The sequence below is a fragment of the Quercus lobata genome, chromosome 10 (assembly GCF_001633185.2).
Source record: "Quercus lobata isolate SW786 chromosome 10, ValleyOak3.0 Primary Assembly, whole genome shotgun sequence".
In the NCBI taxonomy this organism is placed as follows: domain Eukaryota; kingdom Viridiplantae; phylum Streptophyta; class Magnoliopsida; order Fagales; family Fagaceae; genus Quercus; species Quercus lobata.
In genome coordinates, this window is record NC_044913.1 from 35,884,934 (window position 1) to 35,898,857 (window position 13,924).

General features: G+C 31.1%; 1 protein-coding gene and 1 long non-coding RNA gene across 2 annotated transcripts; one reads left to right on the plus strand and one right to left on the minus strand.

Moving 5' to 3' along the window:
* Positions 1 to 2,237: 2,237 nt before the first annotated feature.
* On the minus strand, positions 2,238 to 10,435 carry LOC115963294 (abietadienol/abietadienal oxidase). Its single transcript, XM_031082251.1, has 9 exons — positions 10,044 to 10,435; positions 8,574 to 8,926; positions 8,342 to 8,496; positions 5,729 to 5,986; positions 5,433 to 5,519; positions 4,887 to 4,965; positions 2,953 to 3,074; positions 2,664 to 2,791; positions 2,238 to 2,355 (listed from the first exon to the last, which is right to left on the minus strand). The coding sequence occupies exons 1-9, from the start codon at positions 10,259 to 10,261 to the stop codon at positions 2,244 to 2,246; spliced, it is 1,512 nt and encodes a 503-aa protein (XP_030938111.1). The 5' UTR covers positions 10,262 to 10,435; the 3' UTR covers positions 2,238 to 2,243.
* LOC115963295 lies at positions 5,769 to 7,174 on the plus strand. Its single transcript, XR_004085786.1, has 2 exons — positions 5,769 to 5,853; positions 6,336 to 7,174. It is a non-coding gene; the product is annotated as an uncharacterized LOC115963295 (long non-coding RNA).
* Positions 10,436 to 13,924: the final 3,489 nt, after the last annotated feature.

Genomic DNA, 13,924 nt, shown 5'->3' on the forward strand with positions numbered 1-13,924 from the left:
TGGTAAAACGGGCTAGCATGGTAGGAACACTGGCCAATAAGCCTAAAATAGTTGAAAGATGAGGTTGGTGGGCTAAGGAAGCCCTAAGCGAAGAATTAATAAAAGAAATGGGTTGATATAGCAAGAACATCAACCCCTAACCCATGGGGTAATAAGAAATAAAGAGAAAGGCAAAACTATAGCAAACACAACGAAGTGATATGGCTAGATTAGTGGCCAAAAAGGCCTACAGCCATAAAGAAGAAAGCATAGGCTTAGTAGGAAGACGAAAGCTTTTGCCCAAGTGATACCCAATCTAGGAAGGGATGAAAGAAAGAAAATATGAGCCTAAGAGCCCATACATCCTTCATGCCACTAAATATAAACATCAACTAGCACGTACAACAGAATTAAATAATGCAAGGGCAGCAGAAGTGGTGTGAAGGCCAGAAAGAAACAAGTTTAGACGGAGTGGAGCATGCACAAAGGGCCAGGGCACCACCTACTTGTACCCAGCCAATACATGGGAGGTGGGCCACGGGTTAAGGTATTTAGAGGGTGCGATTTGGCGGTGGGGAGAAATGGGGGGTCTATTATGGGGTTCTCGCTCAAGCTCTTTTAGGAGAAATGTCTTGCTAAGATGGCATTTTACCCAAAAGAAGTAAGTATGAGCTGTGACCACTTGATACATGCCATAGAGGTGGGTGATGAGCTTAATCCTTATCCACATGGGTAAGACAAGAGCATAAAGAGGTAAGAAACAAGATAATAGACTTTGTCTGGGAATGAAGAGTGGTGCAACCAACACACTTTGAGTAGATGTAGTGGCTAGGTAGCTGGCAAGCTAATGAGCAGTTTTGGAGGGATACCCATAAGGAGCCAAAAATGGTTGAGAGACAAAATGGTAAATCCCACAATGGCAGATGGTATAAAAAGGGGGTAGCCATCAATAGTGAAAAGGGGGGACGGAGGAAGTAGGAAAAAAAAGAAGAAAGAATAGAACAAAGGTATACACAAAAAAGCTAGAGAGAAAAGAAAGAAAGACTGGAAAGAAAACTAGAGAGAGAAAGTGAATGTAGAAATAGAGGTATGCATCAATAGACGATCTTTTCTCTCCCTCTAGATAGACCCACTCTTTGAAGATTGAGAATTGAAGCTCAAACCATGGATGTCCTTTCTCCAAAGTGTGTAACTTCTATGGCGAGAGCCTTTCCTAAGGTTACCCGCGTTGGAGATTGGCTCCCTTTTTGGGTCTACTTCTGCTAAAAAGTCCAGCCTATTATCTGGCAGACAAGATTTTCCTTTTTTACTGGTCATATTTATTGGGTGACTCACCCACTGTTTGGTTATTGAGTTATTTACTCTTTTTGCTATAGTGTTATTTCTATTTGCTATATTATTTTGCTGTAACTCTATTAACTATCTTCTCGGTGTTAGTTTTATTTACTCTATTTAGTATCGTAGTTATCCTGCTGTACTGCATTCTTGTCATAATAGTTGTTCTTGCTGTGACCATGCCATACGCTTAGCCCATAGCACTCATGCCAGGGCGCGTCTACATTGGCTTGGCTCAACTTGTGCATAAGCTGGCCTAAAGCATAGCCCTAGTAAGGCAAGTCCCAACTCTTTTACCTTAGATTAACACGCCGCAGTGTAGCAGAAAGGATTGAGGCCCAACAATGCAAAAGGCCCACCACAAATATTTATCCCCTTAAATTAAGGGATGTATAATGAATTCACCACAATTCTCAACCAAAAAAAAAAAAAAAAAATCACCACTTGATTATTATTGCCTTGTGGAACAAAGAAACCCAAGAAAATGTATCTTTCATTAAATAATTGAAGCTTAAATGATCTCAATTGAAAGAACAAAAATGAAAATTACATGCCTTTTTCTTAGCTACAAACTAAAGAAAAGTTTCATCACCGTGATTCCTAGTTACAATGACAGGACAAATTATATTGGAAAAGCACCATCTAAACCCATTAATCTAGAATCAAAATTTAAATGATAAGATGAGAAAGTATTATGCATCCATCTCGCTTGATATCTCGTAGGAATTAATAACCTACTTTTTATTTAAAGAACAAAATACACTCATTCAACAGCAATTTCCAAATAATCCCAAATAAAATTTCTATACAATTTCAAACGCTTCAATATATTACATTACATGATAGGAGCTTATGAATAAAAAATTTATACATGATTGACAAATATAAAATGTGTATGATAAATTACAAGAACCAAAAAAAAAAAATGATCAAGTTAATTCTTGCATTTCATCATGCCTTTTAGTTAAGCGGATTTGAAAGCCATTTACTAATCGAGCGGAGGGAAAGAAGGACAACTGATCTTCTTTAAGTTGGGTCCACCTGAATAAAACATACATACAAATACAATAGATTCATTAATAAATTTATTTTCTCTTCCCTTCACTTGACAATATTAGAACTTAAAAATTTATATCTTAATTTAATCTAATATTTTTTACCACTTGAACCAAAGCCCAAAAAATCAGTAACTCTGTTCTTTAACATAAGCATGACAGACAGTCTTATAAGTATTTTCAATAAGGCATTTAGTAATTGAAGAAAAAATGAGATACATTATTGTGCAGTAGATTAGATGGAGCTTATTAAAACAAAATTAGAGTATGAAGTGAGAGAAAGGGAGGAGGCACCTGTATGTAGTGACGAAGTAATGGAGAAATAGAGCAATTTGAAGGCGAGCCAACTCTGCTCCTGGACAAAATCTTGCACCTCCTCCAAAGGGAGCATAGAATGGGCTACTTCTCCAGTTTCTCTTTTCCTAAATTTAAAAAAAATTATATTGTAGCTTTTAATTAAGCTTATAGGAAACTAACAGCCCTATACAACCAAAATAAGTTTTTTTTTTTTTTTTTTTTTTCAAATTGTTACGATCAATGTTCAAACTTATTCAAATAAATGAGTATATCAGACTAATTTTACCTCATTTTGAGGGTCCATCCATCTCCAAGGGTTGAATGTTAGAGCTCCCTCATACACATTTTCATCCAAATGAACGGCAGAAAGAAATGGAACTATAAAGCATCCTTTGGGAATAATATAATCTACGTACACAAAAACATTATTAACTAAACTTTTATTTTTATTCGGGTAAATACTAATTATATATTATATTTGAACAATCTAGCAAAAGGAAAAGCCAAAATGTAAATAACGAAATCATAGTGGGAAATGACTAATGACTTACCTAATTTATATATATAATAATAGGTAAAGAAGAGAGAAAAATCAATTAGATTTCAAATTGAAATTCAATTAGAGTCTAATTTTGCACCACGTATCCCATCTAATATAAGTTTTTAAATTTTTGTGTCAAGTGAGTTAATTCAATGTAAAAATTAGATTTCAATTAGAGTTTAATTTTGCAACATGTGTCCCATTTAATCTAAGTTTATTAAGTTTTATACCAAATGAGTTAATTTAGTATAAAAAATGATGAGTCCAATATAAGTGAACCCTAAAATACATAATTTTTGAATGATTTTATATTTATGAGTCTTTTTTTTTTTTTTTTTTTTATAGAACTAAAAACAATTCAAGTTTATAAGTCTCTCTCTCTCTCTCTCTCTCTCTCTCTCTCTATATATATATATATATATATATATATATTTATATATATCAAGTTTATAAGTCATCTATATATGTTTGTGTGTGTGTGTCCCATTTAATTGAAATTTTTAAATTTTTATGTCAAATGAGTTAATTTAGTGTAAAAACAAGAAATCCAATATAAATAAATCATAAAAAATATAATCATATATCTAACACTATATATAAAATTAGAGGAAGAGAGAGTTTGAATGATTTTATATTTATGAGCCTTTTTTTTTTATAACTAAAAATAATTCAAATTTATAAGTCATATATATATTAATAGGTAAAGTTTAGAGAAAATCCAATTAGATTCTACAATTAAAGTTCCATTTCGCGTCATTTGTCATAAATGATTTATTTTTAGAGAGAGTTTTATTTCTTAATTATGGAATCAAATGTGGGACTATATCATAAATATCCATTCAAGTGAGTTATTGTGTACAAAAACCAAAGAGTTTAGAATTAATGAACATAAAAATATTTAAAAAATGGACAATTTACATTTTCTACCAAATAACATTCTTACAAGACTTTTTAAAGAGTTAAAAAAAAATATAAGAATGACTATCAATAATATTTAAATTATATATGTAAGAATTATATTATGCATATTAATGTGTATCTTTTAAGTATATCCATGCATATGCATGGGGTTACAAGCTAGTTAATTAATAATGTCTCATGACATATTTTTTAATTAATTAAAAAGAAATCATACTAGGAGCAACCAATTGTGATTGATATATATATATATATATATATATATATATATATATAGAGGTTACATTGTGGGTTCATGCATTTGCAGTGTCAAAGTAAATAAATACCTTTTTGGACTTACAAAAAAAAAGGAAAAAAAACTTTTCAGTTCTAATATAAATAAATCATTAAAAACTCAATTAATAGAAAAAAAGAAAAAAAAAAGGAGTAAACTCATGTGTATATCCAAAACAAATTAAAAAAAAAAAAAAAAAAAGAGAGAGAGAGAGAGAGTATAATTTGAATCTATATATGTGTGTAATTGTAAGTTTTTTTTTTATAATTGTACCATGCATATGCACGGGTTATACAGTACTAGTTAATAATAAAAGGAAAAAAAAAATTGTTTACTCCAATGTCATGGAAAGAGAATATTTGCCCACCTTATAAGTGCACGGTTATCTTTGCAAACAAATTTTTATTAAAAAAAATGACGATGCTAAGGTCCACTCCTCCAATGTATTTACTATTTAACATTCACAAAGATAATTAAAAAAAATTACCTTGGTAATTAACATCTTCTTTTGCCTCTCTCATTAGCCAAATTGCAATGCCCCCAAGACGAAGTGTTTCATCAATAACCTGTATGAAAGATTAAGCAAGACTCTCATCACACAGACACAGCTCATATATACTTATGTTGATTTTTGCGCTTAATATTGAAATCTAGTTGCCCCGGAAAAAGCGTCCTTGAGAATGTACTAAAACATGGATCATCATGTACGTATCGTATGTACATGATGCACTTACAAGTTACAAACTTAATGTGATTGGACCAGACAATGAAGAAAGCTCCATGGAGAATTTTGAGAAAGTAGTTAAAAAGAAAGAGAAAAAGTCATTATAGATGTGATGTGAATTGCGATGCAAAATTTCATCATGTCATGCACAAGAAGCTACTGTTAGTGTTGGAGACCCCATTTGCTGATCATTTATTTCCAAATTTTATATTTAAAGTAATTTTAGCTGCTAATAGTTTATGTGAGGTGCAGTTGGTGTAAGGTAAAGTAGATACAAGCAATGGATGATGTATCAATATAAATACATACGCATTGAGTGAAAGGCATTGCTTTGTAGTCTTGCCATGTAAGAAGCTCCTCTCCATTACTGTTACCCCTTAGCCCATCTTGTTCATCCTGCTCAGGCACGGAAAATGTGATATATATAGTAAGAGTAAAATGTGAACCACAATTAGTTTTTTTTGGTTGAAGAACCACAATTAATTGTTCACATATATATATATATATATTTATATATATGCTCCCCATTATTATTAATATATATATATATATATATATATATTTAAAAAAAAAAAAAAGGATTAAGAGGTTATTTATTTGGATACCATAAGTTGCTTCATTGCTTTGGGACAGTGAGTGAGGAAATAAACGGCGAAAAGCATGGTTTTAGCAGTTGTTTCGTTCCCGGCAAAGAGAAGATTGATAATGAAGTCTGCTACAGCTTCATCCGGTAAGCTTTCTTCCTCTACAAGTCTTCCAAGAACACCAATACCACCTTGCTGTGTTGCACCTGTACCTTGTAATTGCATTTGCCTGTGCATCTCAATTATGTTGTATATCTTCCCAATTATTTTCTCCCTTGCCTGTTCAAACATATTACATCCATACAAAGTTAATTAGAGTTAAGAGAACAGAGTTGGAATATATAGCACAGTGTTGAAGGTCCAAATGATCCATTGTTCAGATTGTTACCTCACATTTGGGACCACAATATGTGCCATGCATATTAGTAATGTCTACTGAATAAATTTTGTGGCTAATCCTCTCAATTGTAATTTACAATCAAGTCTCTTATGATGCTTCTTTGCAAATTAAAATCACAACGTCTCTGAGCATCTTTCATATTATATATTGTAAAATCCATATTTTTGTTGGCTTTATTCTGTATTAAATTTATTTGTACTTATTCTCTTTTTAATGTATCTTTCCTAGACTTTAATATAATTTGGAGCAGATGTACTTGAGCTTCTCCCTCAACATTGAAAAGCTGCATCAACCAGAGATCTCATGACTTGCAGGCAATTTGCAGACGACCAGACAGCCTGTGAGTGACACGTGACAGATCGAAGATCCAGAGAGACTATTGGCATGACCATCTCGCGACCAATTAGCCTGTGACAAGGTCACGAAATACCTGTTGGCAGTCTGCACTATTCTTATTCTGATCTTCTTTTTAGTCCACACCATGTAAGCCAAAACACACACCCTTTGCATGTGTGAATAGGAAGTAAGTGTGTGAGTTGAGCTTATAAGATCAAGAAAGAGCATTTCTTTATCTCAACCCTTTTGTATGAGAGAGAGTGCCTTAGTCCAGGGAAACAAATATTTATCCTCTCTCCTCATTTTCTCTCAATATCACATATCCTTGAGAAAAATTTGTAACCTTCACCTCCATCACAAAACCTTGAGTGTTGTGAGTTTGTTGAAGGTCTAGAAACTTAGTGAAGCCAAATCAAATCCAAATCCTTTGATGGCTTTCTGTTGGTAGCTCAACAGTGATGACTCCAAGAGGCTAGGTGAAGAAAAGACTCGTAGATAAGATGGTTGCTAGCTGGAGCTTGGAGAGTTCAAGTACATAAGAAGATATAGGCTTGGAGGGTTTATAGTCATCTATTTACGCTCGGGGTTCGGATTTTTCTCTTCCATAACACTTTGTGGTGTTATGTGTGGTTTGCCTTCTTTATTCTTTATTTCCTTTAACTTTCTATATTGTCATGTTTGTGTAGTGTAGTTAAAAGTATGGAAATTTGCTAAGAAACTTACACTCGGACTATTTTGTTTAGTAGTGTTAAAATCAACTTAGCCAAAAAATTTTGTGTTAAGGGTTCTAAATATTGTGCTAGTGTATTTAGCATATCTCATATAAATATATATATATATATATATATATATATTTTTAAAGGCTAAAATTCAGTTTAATATCGCGACTTTTACTTCTACTGTCAATCTAGTTACTAAAATTTATTCTTTTATTAAATTAGTTCCTCGCTATGTATAAATGAATCAATATTATCTTTTCATCCATATCTACTAACAAATAACGCTGTTTATAATATTCGAGAAAAAAAAAAAAAAAATGCTGTTTATGCATTTTTTAATTAAAAATTTAACTGAAAATGAAAACATTTATTAGATGCATCATTTAATAGCTCTTGTCGTTTTATAAGTTTTATTCAAAAAATATAGATTTTAAATGTTTGAATGACTATATTTGCTAAAAGAAATAATGATCAAATTGATTCACTTTGATAACGTGATAATTAGATTGACAAAAATTAAACTTCAGCTACAAATTTCACAATTGAAAATAGAAACCTATGGACTAAATTGACCTTAGAAATTAAAGATAGGAAAGAAACACATGATGAGGCTAATATTGCCATTTCACAAGATATAATAACAAGAAATGGTAGACATGGGAGGATATTTTTGTCGTTTCCAACAGATACTAATACGCGTTTGTTGAAATCAGGTACTAATACGCAATTGTTGAAATTGGGTATACTCTAAATAGATAGATAATTAAGTTGCAAGAATAGAGTCAATATGAATTTTTTTATTTGTACAAAAATGCTAATATATTAACTGAAAATTCAATTTGTATAGCATTGCTTTTTTATTTTTTATTTTTATATATGATCATGTAAGTTGTAACGTTATTTCCACATATACCATAGGCCTATGGAGCAATAATTTTTGAGCATTGAAATGTTTCTGTCACTAGTCTTTTACTTCAGCTTCCGGAGTCACTACTTTTTGCTTATTTTAATGGTATAAATGGTATGTCATATATGTGTTCGATCACTTAATTAAAAATAAAAATAAAAATAAGTTCATATACTAGAAGTAACAGATAAAAATTCAAAAATACGTACAGTAAAATTATATATATATATATATATATATATATATATACACATGTACATGTGCGTGTTTACCGTCATGGCAGTGTGATAAGCAAAACCCGGTAAGTTAATTGGAATGGATAGACAGCCATCAACGAAGTCAGAGAACAACTGAGCCATCTCATTTACTTCTGAATCACTTGTAAATCCCAAGAGTTGATTAACCATTTGATTGATAGCAACCTGTGCTGTGTGTGTAGATACAATTATTAATTAATTAATTGATCAGAAATTAATTAATATATATATATTATTGGAATAATACGTTTGATGATGATCTGATGACTTGCCTTTCTGCACACATCCTGGAGAGAAATGCGTTGATTGTTGTGGAAATTGGCCAAAGTTTGAAGCATAACCATTTGAATGTCTTCCAAGAAATGGAATTTGATGAGCTTATCTAGGCGCATCATATTGGAGGCAATTGCATGTAGTTTCCTTTGTTGATCTCCTTGGACCGTGATTACCCCATTTTTCCCCACCAAATCTCTGAATGATTTTGGATAGCTTGATTGGAATAATTTCCCTTCGTTTTGCATTACAAATCGATTGAAGCTTGGGTCTGCTGACACCACTGCCCATTTACCAAACAGGCTGCATGAGAATATCTTCCCAAACCTGCAGCAGTCCTCCATTAATTAATTCACTTCAATAATAATTATGCATTTTCATTTAACAGAAATAAATATAAAATTAAGAGACTAATTAATGAAATATAGTTCATTCCCACCCCCTCACTCAATTATTATTGGTCATTTCATTTAAACTTAAAAAAAAAAAAAGGAAAAAACGATTTAACTCATTTACATTGCTAAAATATGTTTGTAGTTAATGTATAAAACTCTTAATTCTTGCTGTCTGTGAAAGAAGTGATTTGATAGACAGAAGTGAGTCTAAAATATACAAAACTACCACAGCTAACATGACTTCTAATCGTCTATCAAATATATAGCTAGACAATGTAAATTTAGCCAAACCTAGCTAGTTCTTAAATCAAGTGCAAAAGTTTAAGGTCCGTTTAAGGATGAAAAAGTGGGAAAATAGAAAATAGTGAGAGGACAGAAAAGTAGGAGAATAAAAAATATTTTAATTTTCTTCATTTTGTTTGGTTGGGAGTAGAAAAATGAAGGGATGGAAAAAATGAGTTTGTATAAATTTACGCATATACCCTTATTAAAAAATGATGCCCAATTAAAAAAAAAAAAAAGTGATAAACTACCAAAAAAAATTCAATCACCTAAATTTATTAAAAAATAAAAATCATGTCCATAAAAAAATCACATCTAAAAAATAAAGAGAAAGAAAGAAGAAGAAGAGAGAGAATAAGAGACAGGCAACGCCTGCCCAGTAAATCAAAAGAAAAAAGATAACAAAAAGAAAAAAGAAGAAGAGGTCGGCAACATAAAAAAATAAAAAAAATAAAAAATAAAAAAGAAGGCAAGCAACGTCCAGAAGAAAAAAAAAAAGATAAAAAAAGAAAGTGTAAAGAAAAGCAACATGGATGAAGCATTTTCATCCAAAAATGATGTCCAAATTCTCCCTTCAATTTTCTCTCCATTTTGTAGAGAAAACGTTTTAGTAGGCTCGGAGAGAAAACATGTAGGTCTTACAATTTATTTTCCTTCTTCTCCACCCAATCAAATATACTCAAAAAAGTTTTCATTTCCATTTTTTTTCCAAAGTTTTTCATCCACCTAATTTCACTTCCAAACAAACACACCCTAAGAGTACTTACCTTTTGACCTGTTCTTCGACAAACCTAGGAGGATGAGAACTTGCAACAGCATTGTACCAGTTGAAGCTATCACCAACTAAAGGCCAGCCTCTTCTTCCAGGCGGCAATCTGTATTTTCTTTTCCCTACCTTCTTATTTCTTGACAATTTTGTGAGAAAAACAATGAACAATAGCATAGCAAGCATCCAAGGCCATAGTCCTGGAAAAATCTCTCTCATCTTCTCTAAGGAAAAACGGAAGAGGGAGAGAGAGATGGAGATCACTGAAACCTGCCAGCACAATTTATCATTGATAGTAAGTTCGATTTAAAAATCACTAGCACAACAGTAAGGCAAATTATAAAAATTATAATAACGAATACAAAGAGTACTGATATTCATCGTTGACCTAATTAATTAAGTTTCACAGGTTTAGTAGAGCCACGTTGTAGAATTTTCTAATAACTTATTCTTAGCTAGATGCTATTTTGTACAAGTTAGAATATAAAGACTTAGTCATTCCAATGTCAAGTTCCAAATACAAAAGTAATTATGTCATTCTCTATAAGATATGATTCACATTTTCCATCTGTAAAGAGAATGACCTTTCTACTAATATATGCATGCCAAGAATATACATATATTGTTGATTTTGCTAAAAAATATATAAGACTTGCCTCACGGAAGAGAAAATTTAAATGGAATGCAAGCTTATTAGTCTTACCTATGAAGATTAATGTTATTTATATGTGGAAGAGAGTGAACAAATTTCGTTTCCCAAGCTCAATATTCTTCTTGACAAGAAACGGTTGATGGAAGAACTAAGAAACAAAAAAAAAAATAATAATAATAATAATAAGAGAGAAGAGCTTGACATACCTTGTTATGAACGATAGCTCAATTGCATGATATATGGATTAATTCCAGGTAAAACTTGAAGAATTCAAAGTCAGAATATGTTTTTCTCTTCTTCGTAGAGTTAATAACACAGAATATACTTTTATTACAACATGTGCATAACAAGGAAAACGTATTATGATTGTCGAAACTAAGAGTGGCCCAACCCCAACCCTAAGAATGCTAATAATAATTGTATCTCTCTAGCTGTCTTCTTCAACTGCAAAAGCATAATATCACGGGAGTGATCTTTAAGTTAAGGAAATCCTCACTAACATAAAGTTAGCACAAGTTTGACACTCTGCTTTATTTATTCCTAAGCAATTAATATATTATTCAACTTGCCACCCTTTGGGTTTTAGTACCATTTGAGAGAGAACAAGCATATATATATATATATATATATATATGGGTTGGGTTAAAGTGTAACTCTAAGTAATGTTACACTATTCAATATTTTTAAATTAGATGCGAATATTGACAAATCCACCGTTAGATTATATTATTTTTGTATATTCTTTATGCTTGCAAAATTTCAAGGTAATCAAAATTAATATCCATGTCATCAATCAATTGTTAAAATTTAAATTTTTGTATTTCGAAATAATGCATAAAATATGAGTTTATGGATCAAATGGTAAATAGTATCTGATTGATATGAAAATTGGCATACATGTTAAAAACATATAGAACATGTAATTCAACGGTTGGATTTTTAAAATATTAATTTAATAATAAATTATTGAATAGAGTAACACTACTTAGAATTATATTAGATATAACTTGAACCTAACTATATATTTATATATATATCCACCAGTTTTGAGCTCTGGAACAAGACTTTGCTTTTATGGCAGGTAGCTCAAGAATGAGACCAAGCTTGGGCATGCTTGCCTATATATAATATTGTATTTCATTTCTTGGGCAGTTATTAGTCACTGATATCAGCATTGAGCTACCCACCAAATTCAACTGAGGTGACTGTTTTATCCTTTAAGGTTGTTTGGTAGAACATTAGAGATGTTTTGCACATTGGGGGATAAAACTGACAATCCAAATGTTGATAATACTAGAGGTGTGTCGTACATTATAGAGCCGCTAAATAAGTCAAAGATGCAAAGATAGTTGAAGCCTAGTTTTCAGGCCTCTCCCAAGAAATAAGGCCCTTAATTTCTGCCGCAGCTTAGCCAAATAAAATATTAGAGATGTACAGAATAATTCATACGTATATCACTATATGCCAGCCAGAACCAGCCAAGCATGTTTCAATCTATTGACTCATAAGTCCGGAAACTCTTCCAGCCACTGGTTCTGGGATCAAATTATTTTTAAGGCTCATTAAGAAAAATTTAAGAAGACCAGAGAATATGATCAGATCTTATAGACAGAATGAATACTTGTTCACACTTACCGTTTACATGTTGGCAATATTACATAAAGTAATAAAGGAAGAACAAGTTTAACACAGAAGACAAATAGAAATAAGAGATAACTTGGAGGCACAAATTGTTATCCTTAGACAATATTTTCCCCCACACTAGAGTTGCTATAGGGTTATCACAAATTTGTCTCTAGAATACAACCAAGTTGTTATGTTCCATAGATAGCAATTCTGGAGAACACCCGCAGGATTTCTTGTATTTCTTAGAAACTAACTTTTGGGAGAGAAAAGTAGTAGTTATCTAGTGAACATAAGTAACTATTTAGACCAATAGGATTATATTTCATCAAAAGGCACATATGGAGAGTTAAAATGTTTCATAAAATTGTTCACAACGCTTGAAACCTTTTCAAACATTCAAAATAGTTACCAGAAAATTCAGTTTTACAAGTCTTGACGGATCAAGAGGAATTGAGAGTCGATCGAAGTCTCTTTTTGATCGATTGAATAGGGATCAAATAGTGATCGAGTTAGGGAGAAGCTCCAAGATCATTTTCCTTATCACTTCGACCGATCGAGCAAAAGTTTCGATTGATCAAACATTCTAAATTTTGAATTTTTACTTAGAAAATTCTAGAACTTGAATTTTTTACTTTATCAACTTTATGAAACAATATTTTTCAATCTTAAACATTATTATTACAACCTATCCATGTATATACCTATATATACAACCTATCCATGTAATAATAATATATTCATAGTTGTCAAATCATGAATCGTATCGTGAATCGATTTTTAATTTTTATGTATTGTGTATCGTATCAAATCGTATATCGTAAGATTCATAAATATCTAATAAAATTATAAACAATTATAGATATACATATATAAAAGATATACTCATTATAAATTCGAAATATATTCAATTAAATATCAATTTAATCATTACTTATGCAATAAAATTTAACAAAGCTAACTAAATAAATCAAATTAACTTATGTTTGTAACATGCACATTCAAATTGATTAAACTCAAAAGTAAAAATACATGATATATGAACCAAAATATAATGTCTTTTCATCATCTTATCTAATTAACTCCATCTAAGTCAATGTTATCATCATGTTCAGCATCTTGCAAAGTTATTTTTTCATAGACATTTTCTTCATTATTATCAACATTTACTATTTTTTTTTTTTTTTTATTCTAATAATTTACTCTATATATTTTTTCTTGGCATTCTAGCTTTTTAGACTCATAATAATAATAACAAAATAAAAAATAATTATATTTTCATTTTATTATTAATAGCATAGAAAATATATTTGCATATATGAAAGTGAGTGTTATGAGTATAGTCTAAATTTTGTAGGAGAAAGAGAAGGGAGGGGAAAAAAAACTCATGGGAATTAGACTCAATTAAGTTTCCCAATAATTTTGTGTTAAAAAAGTCTAACAACTTGTTTAAATCAAATAAAACCACAAATTTTAACCAAAAAAAAACCCATTTTAAACCCACATGTCTATGTATCGTATGATACGTACGATTCACCGATACGATATGATTCATACGATACACACCTATGTATCGGATGATTCACGAGTACTTACGATACACACTT